This window comes from Ascaphus truei, chromosome 14, assembly GCF_040206685.1.
Source record: "Ascaphus truei isolate aAscTru1 chromosome 14, aAscTru1.hap1, whole genome shotgun sequence".
Lineage (NCBI taxonomy): Eukaryota > Metazoa > Chordata > Amphibia > Anura > Ascaphidae > Ascaphus > Ascaphus truei.
The window spans coordinates 23,337,409-23,359,756 of record NC_134496.1 but is presented as its reverse complement, the minus strand read 5'-3'; the positions used below and the strand labels follow the sequence as shown (position 1 = coordinate 23,359,756).

Here is a 22,348-nt window from a genome sequence, read left to right as displayed (position 1 = left end):
GGGGCGGGCCGGGGGCCGGCGCGTCACTGGCCGGGGGCGGGCCAGTGACGTCACGGAGCTGGTTCGCCCTCATTGGGCGAACCACTCACGTGACCGGCCTGTCTCGCCGGCAAGCGGGGGAATTTTAAATTCCCCCAAGACCTGCGCTCTAATTGCGGCTGTAGGGGCTCAGTGCTGAGCAGGAGCGCGCCTCAGCGCGCTTCCGCCAGCAAGCAGTTAACATGGCCAAGGCCTTATAGGCGGGCTGTGCGGTCCCACTACGTGGCCAGCCTACCAGCAATGCCGAATATTCTAATCGGTCCGTGGCAGCCTAACCTGCCGATCGATTGGTTCTCCCATCACTGATCAGCAAAGATCCTGCTTCCCCGGGTTCACATAATGGCCGCCTTTCAGTTTCAATCAATCCTTCCGTCAGTGTAACTTAGCAGCTACAATGTATTATTATATTACTATGTAACATTATCTACAGTTACAGTTTGCAGATCAGCTAAGCACAGTCTCGTGCTGGGAACACTGCAACACTTTCCTGTTTGTGATAATGTGTTGCCAAAGATCTTGCATTGCTGGGCAAGCGGGCAAAAACCTGCTACAGCAAACAAAGGATATTCAGTATATTAAAACTCATTAAAATGGCATTAAGAGTTGATTTTTTTTTTAAACAAATTTTTATGGAAGTTTTTCAGGGGAGGGGATAAATCAAAAGAGGGGGAGTGGGGGGGTTACAGAAAATAAAACAGGAAGATTTGTTTTTTTTTTTTTTAATGCAACACTGTGCAGGTATTATCTAATACTACCGTACCGATTTATTTAAATATCCTACATGTGTGTTTTGTTATGTTTTTCTCCCTATACTAATGAGATCTACAACAGCTCCTGCTTTTGCATATAATTAGCTTTGTGCATATGCTTTAACTTCAGGGCAAATAACACACACCCCTGTTTTGGGTAATGTCACGTTATGAGCCCTGATTTAACGGTGTTTTATGGATCTAGCTCAGAGAGGTATACCAGTCAGGACATGATATGCTTTTCTAGATCTACAGTGTCTGGGGCTTGTTTGGTCCTTGTAGCATAAATTGAGAACCCTTGAGTGGGTCTTCATGTCTTCCACAGGTCCACATACCTGTTACATTCACCCCATTGTCACGTCATAAGTGGTTAAAGTTTAACCCTTTGGGTGCTGTTTCAAGTACTGTAGATACTAAATCATAGGGTTTGGTGCTCTCGAGGGCAAGGGGTGCTCAACTCCCATCCTCAAGCCCCATCAACAGGTCAGGTTTTCACGATATCCCAGCTTCAGCACAGGTGGCTTAATCAGAGGCTCAGTTGTAGCAGGCTTCATTGTTCTCTCTGGGGGTTATTCATTAATGTGCAATAGTGCTATTAGTACCTTACAAAACTCCCGTTCTATCTAATGGGAGTTTCCATGCACTATTGCCCAATAAGCACGATTGCACTTCATTGAGTAAACCCCTTCAGGTGAGATATATTGGAATATACAGGGTTGTGCCAATACTGGGAAATGTATTATCTGAGAGAATAGTGACACAAGCTATATTTGCACGCATAGCTTTGATGACCTCTAAATCTCCATATACAGCTTCTACAGAAGCCAGAAGTCATCCAATGCTGTGGCTATAATAATCATTACTTTGGAGGACTCCCGTCAGTTCTAGAGCTAAAGATTGGATGAGGGGTGGCCAACTCCAGTCCTCAAGGGCCACCAACAGGCCAGGTTTTAGGATATCCCTGCTTCAGCAAAGGTGGCTGTCAACTGAGCCACTGATTGAGCCACCTCTGCTGAAGCAGGGATATCCCCACTACGTGGCCTGTTGGTAGCCCTGGGGGACTGGAGATGGCCACCCCTGGATTAGATGATCTCTGCCAGAGGGTAAGAATACGCCGTCCATGCAAATGGAGTGCATAGCACAATATATGGATACATTATTTTTCACCTATTGATTTGCCAGGTTATTTATCACCTTGTTCTTTATGTTTTTTTTAGTTTGTGTCTCAGTCGAACTGCCAACAGTTTCTCAACACGGTCTGGTTTGGACAGATGGCTGGATATAGACGGAAACACACCTGCAAGAAGATCTTAATTGTTCTCACCGTGGGCCTTTGTTGGCCCGTCCTCTCCCTCTGCTATTTATTGGCGCCCAAATCGCGAGTGGGTCACATCATTCACACCCCTTTCATGAAGTTCATCATCCACGGGGCGTCCTACTTTACATTCCTGATGCTGCTCAACTTGTATTCGGTGGTCTACAATGAGGACAAGAAGAACACCATGGGACCTGCACTGGAAAGAATAGATTTCCTTCTTATTATTTGGCTAATAGGTAAGTTTCGTGTTCCTTTCTATCGCAGGAGCGGCCAACTCCGGTCCGCAAGAGCCGCCAACTGGTCAGGTTTTAAGGATATCCCTGCTTCAGCACAGGTGGCTCAATCAAAGACTGAGCCACTGATTGAGCCACCTGTGCTGAAGCTGGGATATCCCTAATACCTGGTCTGTTGGCCGTTGAGGATGGAGTTGGCCAGCTCTGCTCTATTGCCTAACTTAACTCATTGATCACCGTATAAATCTCTGTGATATTGATATTTGTTGCTTGGGAATGGAGACGAAGAATTCTCCTAGAATAAATATGAGTAGAAAAGCCATTCCACGAGTAATACTTTCTGATTTCGGATAACACAAAGAGGTGATCGTCTTCTCCAAGTTCACATGTCACACAATCTGTCGGTAAGTTATTTGCACTCTAAAAATCACAGAAGGAATAGAAAGAAAGAGGCACTCTCATCGTGTCTAATTATTTCAAGAATGTCTTTCAACGTCATGGGTGGCCAATGCCTGTCCACAAGGGTCACCAGCAGGTCAGCTTTGAAAGATATCCCTGCTTCAGCACAGGTGGCTCAATCAGTGACACAGTCAAAGACCTTAAAACCTGACGGTTTGGTGGTCCTTGAGGATTGGAGTTGTCCACCCCTGTTCTACATCCATCCAAGGCTGCTGTAAGGATATTGTAGGTGGGTTGCACTTTGGGCCCACACACCGTGCAAGAGTTATCATGGAAATTTTTTTAGGAGACAACTAAGTGTCCAGCAGCTGTCTCCCGATTGGTTCACACATATTATATCCGAGAAACCTGTTTTATTATGCGCCGACGATGACGTTTGTTGGGGACAAAAGCAACTACAGTAAACTATCACAGGCATACCCCGCATTAACGTACGCAATGGGACCGGAGTATGTATGTAAAGCGAAAAAAATGTACTTAAGGTGAAGCACTACCTTTTCCCCACTCCCCACTTATCGATGCATGTACTGTACTGCAATCGTCATATACGTGCGTAACTGATGTAAATAACGCATTTGTAACAGGCTCTATAGTCTCCCCGCTTGCGCACAGCTTCAGTACAGGTAGGGAGCTGGTATTGCTGTTCAGGACGTGCTGACAGGCGCATGCGTGAGCTGCCGTTTGCCTATTGGGCGATATGTCCTTACTCGCGAGTGTACTTAAAGTGAGTCCTTAACCGGGTGTATGCCTGTACTGTACATGTCAATGAACTGCTTTACCAAGTGACAAAGAAAAGAGCTGGAGAAGGGGCTCATTCCTGCAGTACATATCAAAATCCAGCAGGAAGTAGATGCAACATCCATTCAAACGCACCTCCCCATTCATCCAACTCTTTACCTCTCATCCCATGCACTTTTCTATCTAGATTCTGTGTTATATATTTTTTAAAGAATTGCTCAGCGAATACACGAGCACAAGCTCAGAACAAGATTAACGAGACTATAAAAAGAAGCACTTATTTCTATTTGAATTCCCCTCCTCACATAGGGGTGAGATTTACTATATTTTGGCTGTTACACCAAGCCGGCAAATCAGATGTGGTTCATATGTTCTGTGACACCTCTCCATGACTAACGAGTTCTGTTGACTATATGGGTTGTTTGGTCATTGAGAGCCAAAGAGTGATTTGATTTGGTCAGCCACCTACATTGCAGGCATATCTCTGCTGCCAAGCTCTGCCTCTGTCCTTTACTCAGGGGTTCTTAGAAATGACCTCAGCTGTTTGCTAAACTGTGGTCTAGCTTTGGAATCCAACCCGAGTGTTTACAAGAATCTGAATACTGAAGTAGCAGTTACACTCCTCACAAGCACAAGAGAAAGGGATCCTTCTACTAAATGCGCTTCTGCTAAAAATGACAGCTTTTTATGACTAATGGCCAAACACACCACTTCGTATAAATGAGTCTATTTTATGACTGTTCTCAGAGAGTATGGTCCCTTTTTATACGGTAACGGTGATTCTGACGCACTGAATTTGATGTCTTGCTATTCACTCCGTGTGATAAAATTAGTCACATTTTAAAAGTAAACCAAAGAACCCGTGAAAGTGCCCACACTGAATCTTGATGCAAAACGTACTTCTTGTTATCAGTGCGACGCCAGTGAAGTCTACAAGGCTTTGTATGGGTCCAGGGTTCAATAAAGGATCCGTCTTTTACTGTAGTGGTGTGACAAACCCAGTCCTCAAGCCCCCCCCCCCCTCCCCTCCCCCTCCCCAACAGATCCGGTTTTCAGGATATCCCTGCCTCAGCTCAGGTGGCTCAATCAGAGGCTCAGTCAAGCCTCTGATTGAGTCACCTGTGCTGAAGCTAGGATATCCTGAAAACCTGACCTGTTGGGGGGGGGGGGGGGTAGAGGGACTTGAGGACTGGAGTTAAGCACCCCTGTCTTACCGCGCACTTCTGCAACAACTTGCTTGAGTCTCTCAAAAGTAAACTTTCTGCCCTGAAAGCATATAGAAAATCAGAGACGCCAGGCTGACCTTGGTGTTATTACTTGGAAATAAACCAGATGGCGTTCTATTTACAGAAGCATTTTTTGTTTTGTTTCTTTACAAAATAGCAGGAAATCCACAGGAATTAAATGGGAAACATTTTTTTGTTGACGTCATCTTTCATCAAATGGTTTTATCAAAACACGATGCTGGGTAGAGATGTGCGAGAGGGAGAGAGAGAGAGAGAGAGAGAGGGAGACTGACTGACATGGGGGTAGGGGTTGGCAACTCCAGTCCTCAAGGGCCACCAACAGGTCAGGTTTTCATGATAACCCTGCTTCAGCACAGGTGACTCAATCAGTCCCTACTTCAGCACAGGTGGCTCAATCAGTTGTTGCTTCAGCACAGATGGCTCAATCAGTGGCTGATTGAGCCACCTGTGCTGAAGCAGGAATATCCTGAAAACCTGACCTGTTGGTGGCCCTAGAGGACTGGAGTTGTCCACCCCTGATGCAGACAAAGATGCCAACCTCCGATGACCAAAATCCCTATAGTGTGGGACACAGGGCCTGAATGACTTTTCAATGACAAACTTCTGATTTTCACCAGTCTATTTTACACAGGTAGAAACTGGTTGGCCGGCGATGGAACAGCCAACTCGTTGGTTGTACCCAATGAGAAAAGACTCCCGGCATAAAGGGAACCGGAACAGAAACCAGGTTATAGTGTGCTGTAAAACAAAATAAAGCGGGCTTAATGATTAAACTGAAGTCTATAATACGCTGATGCTACAAATCAGCGAGTTGACATGACTGTCAGCACCACACACACACACACGCACGCACGCACGCACGCACGCACGCACACACACACACACACACACACACACACACACGAGCTGGGGAGTCCCCAAAATGGCGCAGAACTGCACTGCTGTTCAGCCCAAGGCGGGGGAGGGAGTGTGTGTAGCTGGGGGAGGTGTGTGGCGTGCGAGTCTGCAGGGGGAGCGTCTAAGGCCTCGGGCAGCGCGCTGCTGCTCGGCACTGAGCCCCTGCAGCCGCAATGAGAGCGGCTTTAGCAGGGGCTCGCTAAATCTTTAGTTTCTTCGCATGCCGGAGCGCAGGGCCGGTCACGTGAGCGGTTCGCCCAATGAGGGCGAACGAGCTCCGTGATGTCACTGGCCCGCACCCAGACACGCCCACGGACGGCGCGCGCTCTAAGGCCAGGGAAAGCACCGCTTTCCCTCAGCCTCAGCGCGCCTCCGCACGGCTTCAGTCTCTATGGACTAAGCCTTACCTTATGCGGAGCAGTCGTCCGTCTGCAGCGTCGTGTTGTCATGGCAATGCGACATTACGCAGTGATGTCATGACGCTGCAGGAGGAGGGGCCCCCGCTGCCGGCATGCCGCCTTGGGCCCTGCCAAAGGGAAGGCCGGCCCTGCGCCGTGGAGGAGCTGTGCTTGATCAGAGAAAGCAGGCTGCTTTGGGTTCCCAGGTTCTGAAACGATCCGCTGCTCTTCTCTGCAGGAATGGTTTGGTCGGATGTGAAGCGTCTGTGGTATGACGGGCTGGAGGATTTCTTAGAGGAATCGCGGAATCAGCTCAGCTTTGTCATGAATTCTCTGTACCTGGCAACCTTCGCTCTCAAAGTGGTGGCTCATAATAAGGTGATTATTTGACCATGTGCAAACTGTATTCAACAACACCTCCACTCATGAGCTTAAAGCAGCAAAACACGTGAAATCTTATATGGTTTTAATTTTTTTTTATTCAACTCAATATCATTTTTAATGAGTTTTAATATACTGAGCATCCTTTGATTTCTATAGCAGGTTTTAGCCACCTCCCCAGCAGTGCAAGATCTTTGTTGATTGTGATCATTTGTTGTCAATATTCCCAGCAGTTTGAGCTGCAAACTGCAACAATAGATAACGTTACCTGAGCAATATCAGGATACAGTGTAGCTGGTGAGTTACACTGACTAAAGGATTCATTGAAACTGGAAGGCGGCCATTATGTTGGGCACACAATCAGGATTTTGACAGATTTATAACAGGAGCACCAAAAGGATTGCCAGTTTAGGTAAGAATGTAGAATTATACATGGTCACATGCTTTACATATACAAATACGGCTGTATTGGGAGGGGTATTAGCAGCAGGATGCTAGGCTGTATAGGGAGGGGTATTAGCAGCAGGATGCTAGGCTGTATAGGGAGGGGTATTAGCAGCAGGATGCTAGGCTGTATAGGGAGGGGTATTAGCAGCAGACGAGATGGGTAGTGATGCTACTTTATAGATCATTGGGGAGACCTCCCCTAGAGAACTGTGTTCAGACATTTTTGACCCCTACCCAAATTAATCATTAAAAAAATGAATAATTTAATCAAAATTACCAGAGTTTTCATAAAAACAACCCCCCACTCTCCTCTCACACTCATCCCCCCCCCCTCAATTTCTCCCCACCTCCACAAAACACACTCCGGACCTGAGTTCCGGACAGGCCCAACTTCCTGCTGCGACCGGTGGAGGGTTTGGAGTGAAGTCCCCGCCTTCTCCCGAGAGCTAGGACACGGCAGCCGGACGCAGAAGTCTGGCCCGGGACAATAGTCCCAGCTCTCAGCACTGTCAGCGGCCCTGCTAGGGGGCGACCCAGTGAATAATCTCTCACAACCCAGTAATAAAGGGTTTCAACATAGTACAGGAGGGAAGCATATTTCAGAGAAAGAGAAGCGCTAGAACAAGAGGTCATACCCTAAAGCTGGAGGGTGGCAGCTAAGGGAAAATGTGAGGGCGAACATCACTTAAATGGTAGTGGATTAATGGAGCAGCTTCCCAGCAGAGGTGGTAGGGGCAAATACGGCGAGGGAATTCAAACACAGACATACGGGTTATTCTAAATATGAGAGCCAAGGATCAAATAGTTCCGAGCGTTTACAACAGTTGGGGGAAATGGGCAGGCTGGGGGAGATAAGTGGCTCTTATCTGCCGGCACATTCTATGTTGCTGGATGTGCAAGATCTTCACGTGAGGTCGGAAACCGGGCACACGCCCAGTCTCGCTCACTGTAACGCGATATCGCTGTAAGTGCGAAATTGCAAAATTAAAGACTCATTTTGTTACATTTTTTAGACTTTTGATGTTTGTCTAAATGTTTTGCATGGAATCGAATTGGGGGGGGGGGGTGATTAAAATGTTGTGAATGCATTTTGGGTAGTTTGCTTCATATCTACCGTTATACTTAGCTGATGAAAAACTGTCATACAAAGTATCCCCTGATAAACTCTGGGATTTAAAGTACTGAGAATCAGCAGTGTTGCTATTTTCCATTTGATATAAAAGGAAATTCTATATGTACTTCAAAATATAGTCGCAAAGTAATCACTCGTGTTACATGGTGCACGTTACACGTTTCTACCCATGCGAGTCTTCCTCAGGGCAGAAAAGTAGGGTATTTTTTGTTGGTGTTCCATGTAGACAAGATGTTGCCCTCTCTCGGATGCACCTATCGGTGACTTTCATTACTGGACAATTCTTACTGCTGTTTCTTTACATTTGTTGATAGTTATTATTTTCAGTTTTAAAGATAATTCCATTATTTACTCTTTTTTTTCCTTTCTGTAAATGGTTGTTGGAAAACACAGGCTGCAAATTCACAGAGCAACATGTTACTGAAAGCTTCTATAACCATTGTTTGTATCTCCTTCTGCCAGTTCCACTCCATTGCCGAGAGGAAGGACTGGGATGCCTTCCACCCTACACTGGTGGCTGAAGGTCTTTTTGCCTTTGGCAACGTACTCAGCTACCTCCGACTCTTCTTTATGTACACGACCAGCTCAATCTTGGGTCCACTGCAGGTAAATGCTTTGCCGGAACTATTGCAGAGAACAAGGTCTGAAACTCATTCTGACCCGGAAACCCGTTTCCTGCCACAGGTGCTAGAAATTATTCCTATTGTTTATTGAAGTTTATTTTTCAAGGGAAAAAATGCATTGCCCTGTAACGAAAAACCGTAAGACAAGTGACATCACGCTGCTAATGGGCGCGCCCGTCGCGTGCGCACATGAGCAGAAGAGGAGCTTGCAGGCCACACCACGCATGCGCAGTACCGTACTTGTCCACCTCCAAGTACATTGGCGCTCCCCCCTTTTACAGTATGCATGCACACTTACGGCCGCAGGACTCTGCATATGGCCGCGGGCCTCTACGCATGCGCACCACGGGCTGTGTGCCTCTGCGCATGCGCACCACCAAAGACAGAACTGAGCAAGGAGAGGAGCCGGGAACACTGGGCAGGGAGAGAGTGAGAGAGCCACGTCCCCCGAGATCCTGGTGCTGAAACAGACAAAGTCACACACGCGCGCATAGTCACACACGCGCGCAGAGTTGCACACATGCGCAAAGTCACACATACACATGCACAAAGTCGCACGCGCACATACATACTCGCACGAGGAATTCACAGTTAGTATAACTATATTAGTGCCATGCACGTGCATTCTAAGTCACACTTCTTTGTGTTTTTTCACAGAAATTGTGTTTTGATTTTTACTTAAAAACATCACCATCACAAATACAAAGTGTGGCAGAAAACAAAGAAGTTCATACACAAAAAAGAAGCGCAAAAAAAGAAAAAACATCAGTCAAAATTGAAAAACTTCATAAATTGACTCAAAATTACATAAAAATGTATGTATGACATGAAACGCGTAGAGGTGACGTCATAATGCAGTGGGGAGCGGACATGCCGACGGAAGCCCAACCAGTTGCGGATACTCACCAGTCCTGCACGGGGTATGTTCCCTTCCATATGTAAGCAGCAACATCTTTTTACACCCTGAACTAATCCATCTCTAGTTCTGTGGGTTTGTGACTTGGGAATACTCCATTTGTGCATAGACTGTGTGGGTCAAGTGATCTAATAGGATCTTTTTATCATGTATTATATGTGATTTTTATGTCATTTTGAGTCAATTTATGAAGTTTTTCAATTTTGACTGATGTTTTTTCTTTTTTGGCTTCCTTTTTGTGTCTGTGTTCCGGTTTGACCCCGCTGATCACGGGAGAGGGGGAGCAGCAGAGGGATACAATTGTTTTCTGGATACAGAGGGATTTTTTTGGGACTGCGCATACTTTTCTTTCTCAGAAAACAAAGAAGTTTCACTTAAAATGCGCGTGCTCAGCACCCCCCTCCCCCTTTTTTTTTGTGAAGCGGCAACATACTCTGCAGCGCGGTACAATGGTGCGCAGCATTATATATATATATACAGTGTTCGACAAACCTATACATTTGCTCGCCCCGGGCGAGTGGATTTAACCCCCGGGCGAGTAAATATTGGCCCAAACAGCACACGTTTGGTACTAGGTGGCGAGTAGATTTTTTTGTGGGGCGAGTAGATTTTTTGGTGATTTGTCAACCACTGTATATATATATATATTTATATATCACATAAATAGTTGCATACAAGTGAGGGCGAACATGCACAAACAGATACAAAGGAGTGATGAGGAATACGGCCCAGCCCGACAGCTGATTCCATGAAGGTTTGGGAGGGGGGGGGGGGGGGTGGGATATGTTTATATACAGTGGAGCTTGGTCCAGCCACACCTGGCCCTAATGGGGTTGATTGTTAGGGGTGTGCTGGATAGGCTTCCTTGAACAAGTGAGTTTTCAGGGAGTATTAAAATGACTGTGAGCTGGGGGAGAGTCTGATGGTGCGGGATAGGGAATTCCAGAGAGAGAGGGGGCAGCACTGGAAAAGTCTCGGAGGCGGGGTGAGAGGTGATAAGGTAGGTATACAAATGCACTGTAATTGTGGCAACGTTCATGTATATCTGTGCATTGCCGTACCTCTCAACATATTTAATAGGGCAGTAGGAACTTTATCACCCTCCGTGCGCCTCTACGGAGCCTGAGATCTCTGCTTGTGAGGAGTAGGAGTGGGGGTAGAAAGGTCCATGCTGGTATCTCATTAGAAAGAAGGAAACCGTACTGAGTGGAAACCGTATATTGTGTATTTAGTTTCCGCTTCAGTTTAAATCATTTGGTGATGAGATACGGAAGAGGGTGTCACTCTGCAAGACGCCCATGGTTAAAAAAAGAGGCCATTTTTTCAAACGTCTATTTTAATTATGGACGGTACAGGACAGCATATGGATTGTGACAATTTGCCTTTACATTTGTCTGAAATAATAACACATTTTGTACAGTATATAGTTATGTGCAGTCATTACAATACATGCATTCTCTTTTACTTCCCTATATTTTCCTTGATGGACGTATGTCTTTTTTCAACATCATCTACTATTTAACTATGTAACTATGTGACTAATATTTGTTCCCATTTGATCTTTATAGTCACAAAATTGGACATCCAGATACAGTATATACTCCTGTGACCTTCTCCTATGTGTTGTTTGTATTGTAATACCGTCGCCTGTAGCCTCTCCCTTGAACACACACAATGCTGATTGAACAAGCATCGCTTTAAAACCCATGTAAAATCCATCTTTGAACTCTGCGGGTCCCTGTTCTGTGTACACACCTCTTTATATAATGTGTTCTCCCACCGAGAATTTCCCTTCAAATATTTCTGTATTTACTTGTTGCTCTGATTCTCCCATCGATACACTGAACAGTCACGCTATTCAGTCACAAACACTGCGGCCTATATGCTAAGTACTGACCAATACAGCGTAGGAGTCTACATCTATAGGATTCCCCACCCCAGCGTCTCAAAGTTCAAATGTTAATATCTATATATAAATGTGTGTAGACATTATGGTTGGTTTGGCAATGTACACTCCCTTTTCTTCCATGGCTTATGCAATTTGGAGAGAACAAGGGCTCGGATGTGAAAGAATTTGCTAGCTTTGTAAAGGTTTAACCTTTGCTGCAAATGTAGGAAAAAATGGTCGGGTTCGATAAAATTGTGCGAATATTCAAGAAGTTTTTTGTCCCCCGAACACCCGATGGTGGAAATGAATGTTACATAACTGCATAAAGTTCTTTAAAAGAAAAGCAAGGATTTAATAGGGCCGGCCTTACTTTTGGCGGGGCCCAAGGTGGCACGCTGGCAGCGGGGCCCCTCCTCCTGCAGCGTCAGGATGTCACGACATTGCGTTGCAGAAGGAAGGCCGCTCCGCATAAGTTAAGACCGTCCCCAGCTACAGACACACGCACGCACCTCCCCCTTCCCCAAGCTACAGACACACGCACGCACCTCCCCCTTCCCCAAGCTACAGACACACGCACGCACCTCCCCCTTCCCCAAGCTACAGACACACGCACGCACCTCCCCCTTCCCCATGCTACAGACACACGCACGCACCTCCCCCTTCCCCAAGCTACAGACACACGCACGCACCTCCCCCTTCCCCAAGCTACAGACACACGCACGCACCTCCCCCTTCCCCAAGCTACAGACCTCCTCCCCCCCCCTTCCTTACCTTGGTGTGACCAGCAGTGTGGTTCTGCGCCGGTTCGGCGACTCCCCAGCTCTCTCCTCCAGCTCTCCCCTCTCCTGTCAGGTGGAATTTGGATCCCGGCGCTGAGAGGAGGAGGGAGTGCGGGGACCCTCGAAGGCGCGGGCCCCAGGTAACCGCCTTGCCTTAAGGCCGGCCCTAAATCACGAATGGCGGAAACAAAGCAAAGCTGATTAAGAATAATTATAAACATTGTCGGGAAGTGTACCAGTCCCATTGCTGCCAGCATGGCCAACAAAGCAAGACAACCAGATGAGTTGCTGAACCTTTTCGCAACAAAGGGGTACATGACTAAGGCCCCTCTACAATTTGCTGCGAAGCGGCTTCCCAGTGCTGGAGAACAGCTCAACTCCTTACATAAGAATAGGGCTAAAATGTTATCCAGCACAGACAAGAGACCGCTTTACTGCATACAGTCTGAGCCACTGATTGAGTACCTGTGCTGAAGCAGGGATATCCTCAAAACCTGACCTGTTGGTGGCCCTTGAGGACTGAAGCTGGCCACCCTTGATCTATGGCCTTATTTAATATAGTCCGAAGTGGCCAATCGCACTGTTATCAGCACCCTGAAGTTAATGGAGTGTTTTCCTTAGCCCGGACAGACAGTGGGAAACAGAGAAGATTCAGCTGGCCTCCTCCCGTCCCCAACATCGAATACATTCCTGCACCACTGCTGCAATCTTCTCATTGCAACCCGAGCTGGGTGTAATCATTGCAGGATTTCCCCTCCAGCTTCTCTCCCTTTGATAATGATTCCCGCTGTTGGCAGAGCACAGAGCAGGTGACTGCATTTCACTTGGGCAATCAAGCTTGTTTGCTTTTTGTTGCTAATACCCTAATGAGCCTCAGATATTGAATCTTTTTATTACTGGGTGGGAGATAAATTGCCCTCAGATTTAGAACTTGGCCTTCGCCGAACGTCTTCAGTTCTGCCACCCGCTTTTCTTCTTTTTTTTTTTTTTTGTAACTGGGGCTTTATGAGAGAGACAGGAGCCAACACATTTTTGGAACTGTTTTTACTTATGGAGAGATCTAGAAGCAGGGTTTGGATTGTAGGGGCGGCCTAGGAAGCTCCTTCACCATTTTTATTTAGGAATCAACAAGGAATTCCATATACGGATAATGGAATGAATAGCAAAGGGAATAGTGACGGGGAGAGGATACTTTCTATCTGCCACATTGCTTTTGTATTAAAAGGGGAGTTATTATTTTTTATAATCTTGGTTATAACTATTTTTTTCCTTTGCCTTGGCCCCTTTTCCCAGCACTGCTTAGGACTGCCTCTGTGCTTTTATTAGGAACTGTATTTAACGCCTTGGCTGCCAGAGCAGCTTCACTTTTTTAATACAGTGTCGAAGCAGGGGGTCTCCGGAGCTGAACCCTATTCATTTCAGCTGCAGGGCCCCCCTGCTTCCGGAGATACTAACCTCCATAGGGGGTGCTGGCAGCCACTCCAGGGTTCCTTATATGGCTGCTTTTCAAAGCTCCCGGGGCCCTGTGGACCAATAGGAAGTCGTGATGTCATCCAGTGCGACTTCCTATTGGCCCATGTGACGAGGAAGCCAAAAACTGCCGGAGATACCGGCACCCCCTTTGGAGGTGTGTATCTCCGGAAGCAGGGGGTCCCCCGGAGATGAAATTAATGGGGTTCAGCTCCGGAGACCCCTTGCTTCAGTCATGTGTTAAAAAAAATGAGGGGGGTGGGATGGGGGGGAATGGCTTGGATTGCTATTTTACAACCTATATGCACACTGCTTGAACTATAGAAAGTGAAGTGTGCAATAAAATCATTGAAATGTGTATTTTCTTCTCGGGGATCAGAGAGCAGCTATCATAATCTGGGAAGGTATTTATGACGCTTTAAATCGAAAGTGTACTACGCGCGCCCTGCGTTGGGCAGGCATGTCACGGATTTTCTGTGAGACTCGCTGAATTCAGCGGCCTCACAGAATAGTAATATAACATCTAAGAAGAAAGACACTGACATTGTATACAGCACTGTACAGAAAACATTGCAGGCTCAGTGAGTCCCTCGCTTGTAGACCATACCAATAAATGTTGGTGTCTGAGGCTCAGGGAGATGGAGTCACCTTGCCCAAGGTCACTACGAGAGCCGACACTGGAATTTGAACCGTGTTCAAAGGCAGTGACGTTTAACACCCAGACACTCCTTTTAAGGAGTGTCACTGATAAAAATCACTACTATTCCATTAAAACCGCATTGGTTCATGTCCAGAACCCCAAATCTCACCGATTCCGGTCCTGGAGGTGACTGCATCTTATCATCTTCTGAAATTGCATAAACCTGACCTCTTTATTACCATTGTACAGCAAATAAAAATACCACGTGTGAGCACATTCACATGTCTCAGACAGATCTGCAACCCTGCCCTTCCCCATTATCTCTTAGCACACAGTGCTTCTTCTGCAGCCAGGGATTCTGGGTAATGACATGCAAATGAGCACACACGTCTCACCTCTGTAGAAACACCTGGTAAAGAAGCAGGGGGGGAAGAGACCGTTTTTGCTTTATCAGAAGAAGCAAAAGGCAGAAGGATCTAGGATGTATCTTCATGCACTTTAGCTTCTGGCACCAGAAATGGCATTACAATACAAGGGTGGCCCATCCATTAAAAGAAAGTAGGAATATCTCAATAACCCCATGCACCCCCATTAGTAAATTCCTAATGTTTGGAAGTTCTCTTTTCAACTGGGTCAAAGGGTCAAAATGCCATCTCCAAATGAGTGATATTTTGCTTTATTGTGCAATGGTTTTTAAGAGACCATTTTAAAAAGGCTTCTGAGGGAAATTGTGCCATATGGGAGGAGAGACTCTTTATAGAGGCAATCCAAGCTTGGCAATTGTTTTTTTTTTAAACATGGGATTGAAGTAGGGGGTCTCCGAAGCTGAACCCCATTCATTTTAGCCCTGATGACCCCCTCCTTCCAGAGAAACAGACCTCCGTAGGGGGTTGCCGATGTCCACTCGGCTAGCAGGGATCACGTAATAGCGGAGTTTCAAAAGGGCCAAAAGGAAGGCGTGACATCATCATGTTCGGCTTCCTATTGACCCGTGGGACACAGGCGCTTTAAATCCTTCGGAGGTCGGTATCTCGGAAAGCAGGGGGTCCCCGAAGCTGAAATAAATGGGGTGCAGCTCTGGGAAAAAAAATAAGAAAATAAAAAAACAACTTGGAGTTCTGATTTAATGTGCAGTATATTCTAATGTACATAAAATTTGAGGTTTCTAAACCACCATTCTCCTCACACTGTCCGTGACTCGTCTTTAGGGACAATGTCAATTATTTCCCCTATTCAACATGTTGTCAAGTCGTCTTCCCCTTAATGAAGAAGACTTTCATTAATTTGAATGGGGCTAAATTCGTCCACCCCCATGTATGCACCCGCTTACTGCAGCAATGTTTAGAAACTGGCATGCCGTCTGCCCTCATCCTTTTTCTCTCTTCTGCTGCCTGCACCTTAAATGAGCCATTCATGCAATATTCTACATGTGTTTTTGTTTTTAATTAAATTAGTTCTGTAGTAATAGATAATACTTCCATTTTTTTTAAAATTCAACCCTTAATGCCATTTTTAATCAGTTTTAATATACTGAGCATCCTTTGATTTCTATAGCAGGTTTAGCACCTCCCCAGCAGTGCAAGATCTTTGCAACACTTTCCTGTTTGTGATCATTTGTTGCCAATGTTCCCAGCAGGTTGAGCTGCAAACTCAGCTCATGTTATCAGAGAATGTTACCTTTAGTAATATAAGGATACATTGTAGCTGCTGAGTTACACTGACTGTAGGATTGATTGAAACTGAAAGGCAGCCATTTAGTGAACCCTTGGAAGCAGGATCTTTGCTGATCAATCACGGGAGAACCAATCGATCGGCAGCTTAGTTAATTAGCTTTCAATAAAGGTAATGAAAAGCTACATATATTAAAACACAATATATATATATATATATATATTTTTTAAGTGCTTCTTGGACTGCCTCTTTAAATACATCATACAGTATAAACGTACGACTATTTCGAGGACCATGAAAAGAAATAGCAATTGGATAGGAACATCCACAAAGGGAACATAAAGAGTGCCACCCCTTACAATATAAGTACCGTGACGTTTAAATGAGCATCGTTGTCTGCTCACCTCATTGTAAAACTGGTCCTTGCAGATTTCCATGGGTCAGATGCTGCAAGACTTTGGGAAGTTCCTGGGGATGTTCCTCCTTGTGCTCTTCTCGTTCACCATCGGTCTAACGCAGCTGTACGACAAAGGATACACCACTCACGAGCAGAAAGACTGCGAAGGGATCTTCTGCGAGCGGCAAAGCAATGACACCTTCCACTCGTGAGTTATCACTCTACCACTTCTCATCACGCCATTGACTACTTTGGTAAGGGGTATCTGGTGGGGGTAATGTTGCAGCTGAAGGGGGGTGGGTAGCCCATTTGGAATCCCAGAGTTATCTTGTATCTCTCTCTTTCTGCATCTCTGCCACCACACTTAATGTAGGCCTCGGATACGGTACAGGCGAGCGCGACGGAGCGCATGACTTCACGCACGCCTGTACTAGAAGCGATCTGTCACCTGCAGGGTTGCACGATTGGGGGGGGGGGGCGTGGTGAGGGCATGCCGGAGGTGTGCCCGTGACGTCAAGTGAGCGGTTCGACCTCATTGGCCGAACCGCGCACATAACCCCGTCGTCGCGTGTCAAAATAAAAAAAAATTGTCTCGCCACGCATCAGCCGCCTCGTCGCTCTCCTGCACGCGCGTTCATGTGCATTGCCTTCATGCCTTTTGTAGCTCTTACTATGGCTGGAGAGACTGTAGCTCTCCGCTTAAAAAGGATACATTATTATATTACTCAGTTGGCTTTTTTCTTCAGCTATGTGGGGTTATTATAAGGAGCAATCCATGCATTATCCTACGTGTTTTTTTTTTTTTTTTTTTTTAATAAATCAGTTCTGTAGTATTAGATAATACTTATTACCTTTTTTATTTTAAAATTCAACTCTTAATGCCATTTTTAATCAGTTAATATACTGAACATCCTTTGATTTCTATAGCAGGTTTTAGCAGGGAGAACGAATCGATTGGCAGCTTAGGGAATTAGTTGCTGCATATATTAAAACCAAACAAAGATATATAACAAAATTGGCAACCGGCACTCTTAATACCATAAACAGTTTGCGGTGCATGTCCTATACCAATAGTAAGAGAAAAGTAATCCACTCCAGCAGGAGCAGACACAAGACAGCACTCAAAGGTAAGAAAGAAAACTTGTATTCAAAAATAAACATAGCACAAACATGACCAAACATTGTCATGTTTGTGCTATGTTTATTTTTGAATACAAGTTTTCTTACTTACCTTTGAGTGCTGTCTTGTGTCTGCTCCTGCTGGAGTGGATTACCTCTCTCTGTCTCTCTATCTCATACGATACCGTTTGAAGCACGAGATCAGGAGACAGCACTCTGGTAAGTTTGATCACAAGTTTTTGTATTGAAAAAGACACATAAACCGATGTTTCGGTCCCCCAGTGGGACCTTTCTCAAGGTGGTGCCACTGGGGGACCGAAACGTTGGTTTAGGTGTCTTTTTCAATACAAAAATTGTGATCAAACTTACCAGAGTGCTGTGTCCTGATCTCGTGCTTCAAACGGTATCGTATGGCTTATTATTGCTTTATGGGACAAGCACCCAATTTTTTCTACTTGCAAGTGGAGTGTCGGCTGCTTCTGTGGATTTTATATATATATATTTATTTTTTTATCTGCTTGGACGGCCTCTCTTAATGCATTGTAAAACAGTCTGTATTTTTGTGTGTGCCTCAATTATCAGTGTAGAAATTCCCTCAAACTTCCTGGCGTGAATAGATGAGTAGTTTTAATTAACATAAGGGTGCACTGCAAAGTATTCTTAAAACTGTCGGTGTGACTGTTCTCATTATAATGTGTATATACTCTGCATTCAATTACTAAGCTTAACCTTTTTGTTGGTTGGAAATGGCAGTCATTTTCCAATACTCAAGAAGAGACAAATTAAACCCTGCAGGGATGCTTGAAAAAGGATTTAAATGAAATATTAAACATAATATATAATGTTTATTTTTTTATACACTCTGAACCTATACTTCATTGTGATGTCTACTTTGTTATTTTGGAGACAATGTATGTACAGGCATACCCCGCATTAATGTACACAATGGGACCGGAGCATGTATGTAAAGCGAAAATGTACTTAAAGTGAAGCACTGCCTTTTTTCCCACTTATCGATGCATGTACTGTACTGCAATAGTCATATACATGTATAACTGATGTAAATAACGCATTTGTAACAGGCTCTATAGTCTCCCCGCTTGCGCACAGCTTCGGTACAGGTAGGGAGCTGGTATTGCTGTTCAGGACGTGCTGACAGGCGCATGCGTGAGCTGCCATTTGCCTATTGGGCGGTATGTCCTTACTCGCGAGTGTACTTAAAGTGAGTGTCCTTAAACCGGGGTATGCCTGTAATGTGATAGCGGTGAGGCTCCTTCATGTGGTTGGAAATGTGCATGTTCTCAGAGCTTTTTTTTTTTATTACTCAACCCTTCCCCCTGGTACAGATGTTTCAGACTTTGTCTGCGATGTCTGCGATGATGGAACTCTTGCAGTATGCGCATGTTCATATGTCTCACACAGTTCCACAAACCTGCCTGGGGTGCAAACTTGTTGCGCTGCGCCCCCCCCCCCCCCGCCTGCTCTTCTGCTTCCCCCTTACCTTCAACGAAGCGTCAAATGACGCTGCGGGGTCACGTGACCCGCGGTGTCATTTGCCGTCACGTCTCCATGGTAACGGGCGTCATTTGCCGTCACGTCTCCATGGTAACAGGCGTCATTTGACGTCGCGTTGCAATGGAGACGCGTGGACAAGAAGCTGGTGAGTACATTTACAGAGGCCTCGAGCTCTTAGCGCGGGGCCTCTGTAACCGCTGCACTCCCCGCGCCCCCCCCCCCAATAATGTCTCGCACCCCCTAGGGGCGCGCCCCCCAGTTTGCGCACCACTGTCTTACCCTATAACCACACAGTATAGTATTTCCACTGCAGCTCTGCCATTGAATCCTATGGAAATACGTTGTGTATGTCGAGTGCTACATCTATATGCATGAATCCAATGGGAATCAGTATAGGTCACTATTATGTATTTTCTGGTGCAAATGTGAAATTTGGGGAACAAGAAGGGTGGGGGGGCCGTGTTTGTCCTTTCTTCCACGTAGTAACAAAGGAGGGAGAGGGTGTATGGGGTATGATACCTTTAACTGGTCCAGTAAAAGGAACAGTATCATACCCCCTACTCCCTCTCCCTCCTTTGTTACTACACAAGTTAGGGAAGGCACCAGTGGCGTAGCTAGACAAGTGCGGGCCCACGGGCAAAAAAAAAATCAGGGCCCCCTCATGTCTCTGCTCTCTCTCTCTCTGCCCCCTCTGCCTCTCTCTCTCTCTCTGCCTCTCGCACTACCCCTGCCTCTCTCTCTCTGCCTCTGCACTACCCCTGCCTCTCTCTCTCTCTCTCTCTCTCTCTGCCTCTCTCTCTATGCTCCTCTCTCTCTCTGTCCCCCCTGCCTCTCTCTCTGTGCCTCTTTCTCTGCCCCTGCGCCTGCCTGTCTGTCTGTCTCTCTCTCTCTCTCTCCCTCTCTCCCTCTCTCTTTGTGCCTCTCTCTGCCCCTCTCTATCTCTCTCTGCCTCTCTGTGTGCCTCTCTCTCTCTCCATCTGTCTCTCCTGCTTCTTGTATCCTTTCCCTTTTTGTTTGTTTTTACCCCTGTGATTTAACACTTCCCCTGCCTCTCACCTTTCCCAGCCTGTCTCTCAGGCTGCTGCTCCAGCCCCATGCTGCGGTACTTGAGGCCCCGCCCCATAACCTAGGCCCCGCCCACCTATGGAGGCTCTGCAGAGGAAGGAATTTCCCCTCTGTCCTTCCTGCTGCATCTCTGGGCCCCGCCCCCTGACCCAGGCCCCGCCCCCTGACTCAGGCCCCGCCCACACGCAGAGGCTCTGCAGAGGAAGGGATTTCCCCTCTGCCCTCCCTACTACATCTCAGGACCCCGCCCCCTGATCCAGGCCCCGCCCACCTGCAGAGGCAGGGACTTCCCCTCTGCCCTTCCTACTTCATCTCAGGGCCCCGCCACCTGACCGAGGCCATGCCCACTGGCAGAGGCAGGGATTTCCCTCTGTACTTCCTGCCCGCTGCAGGGAATTGATGTGTGTCGTGGGCTGGGCCATCGACAGGGGGGGGGGGCACCCCAAGAGCACAGGATCCCGGGCTTTGCCCAGGCTATAGCTACGCCCCTGGAAGGCACCGTAACTTAGAAGCTGGTGGAAGGGGATGTTACATGGATAAATGTTTTCTTGAAAGGAGAATAGCCGTTTGTATTTATACACTGATATAAAACATGGTATTTCATTTTTTTAAATATTTAGAAAGCTGATTTTATTTAACCCGGCATATCTCTGTGCCCCCACCCACTTACTCTTATTAGGCATTCAAGCCTTTGTCAAAGGTTCAGTGACAAAGATCTACAGGGGCTTGTTGTAGTAACTGCAAAGATGTCAGTGCCAAAGCGCGCGGTTTCGCATGTTCACAAGTAGCGGCACGAAATGTGAGAAAAAACACTATTCTCTATTGCAAACCGCTTCTTCTAAAACGCAGTTTAACAGCCAAACCGCCCGGATTGTGCGCGCTTTAGAAGCGGAATGACCTGAGGTGCTAACTCCATCCCCAGCCTGACTCTCAGCCAACCCCATATTTCCGGCTCCGGATGTAACTTGCGATACCAATCTCCCCCCACCTCCCTCCCCCATTAGGAGGTGTTAAAATATAAATGTGAGTTTCTAGAAGCGGATTGCCTAACAGAGCTACGACAACTGCAGTTGTGGGGAAAAATGCGAGTCGGAGGCTTCTTTGATAAACCGATTGAATTGGCAGAGCCGGAGTGAAACCGCTTCTAAAAAAAGCCATTTAGACACGGATTGGACACACGAGAAGGGCTTACAGAATAGCAAAGCACTTTAGAAGTGGTTTGTCACACTTCGCAGCTACAAGAATAGGCCCCTAGTCTCTTTGTATGCCTCCTTTCTATTGGGTGAGTGAGGTACAGTATATCTATGCCGTATGCAACGTGAAGATGAATTCAGACAATGATATATACAGAAACGCCCCATGTGTAATATTCTTTTGGCACAAGAGGGTTCCCAGCAGAAATATGAATACATTCCTAAATCAAGATAGATATGGGAGGTGCTAAGGGCACCCAATAATAATAAAGTTTGGTGTATAAGAAAACAGTGGGTGAGAAGGTAATATATAACCATATATAATAATAATAATTGTAATTAAGTGTTCATGACGGTTCTCAGTTGACAGATGTTCCCTGAAACCACGGGTAAGTGATATAATCACAATCCCCCAGCTGCATTGGGAGTGTACCACTTTAATAAAGAACAATAAGTACTCCCAGTATCTCAAAGTAAATCTTCTTACTAATCACCGCTTCCTGATACTGGGAACGAATGTGTGCAGCTGCTGAAGCAGAATCCAGGAGATATAGAAGAGGGGCAGCGCACAGCAAGAACAAAGGGAGTAGGGTCCAAATTATGCAAAAAAAGGTTTTAATGGCAAGACATATGGACGAGTTAAACCTCCTACGCGTTTCGTACTTTATCAAGCAGTAAAAACAAATGTGTCCCGCAGTCCATTTAAATTCCAGCTGAGAGCTCCGCTTCGCGCCCCAAAAACACGATGACATCATGACGTCCCGAACTCATAGCGCATGCGCAGTGATTCGGAGACGCCAATATTGACGTCACGCATCTCACTGGGGGAAACACAGAACTCCAGTGGGAGCAGGATATCATAATACAGGCGTATCTCGATCCACTCCTGTGTTAGACCCCAAAACAGGGACAAGTGACATAGCGTGCTCCACGCGGAGCAAGCGCATGCGCAGGAGCAACACCACCAGAGGCCACATGTCTGGGGGAGGCACATTATGGAACAAAGACACAGCAGTAAAAAATCACAGTCTATA

General features: G+C 46.3%; 1 protein-coding gene across 1 annotated transcript in view; it reads left to right on the top strand.

Annotated features, from left to right (window-relative positions):
- The window catches only part of TRPC1 (transient receptor potential cation channel subfamily C member 1), a 48,490-nt gene that overhangs the window by 7,797 nt on the left and 18,345 nt on the right, over positions 1-22,348 (top strand). Inside the window, exons 7-10 of the mRNA XM_075570097.1 lie at positions 2,006-2,342; positions 6,317-6,456; positions 8,501-8,644; positions 16,455-16,630. Coding sequence (XP_075426212.1) covers positions 2,006-2,342; positions 6,317-6,456; positions 8,501-8,644; positions 16,455-16,630 — 797 coding nt within the window. The remainder of the gene's footprint in view (positions 1-2,005; positions 2,343-6,316; positions 6,457-8,500; positions 8,645-16,454; positions 16,631-22,348) is intronic.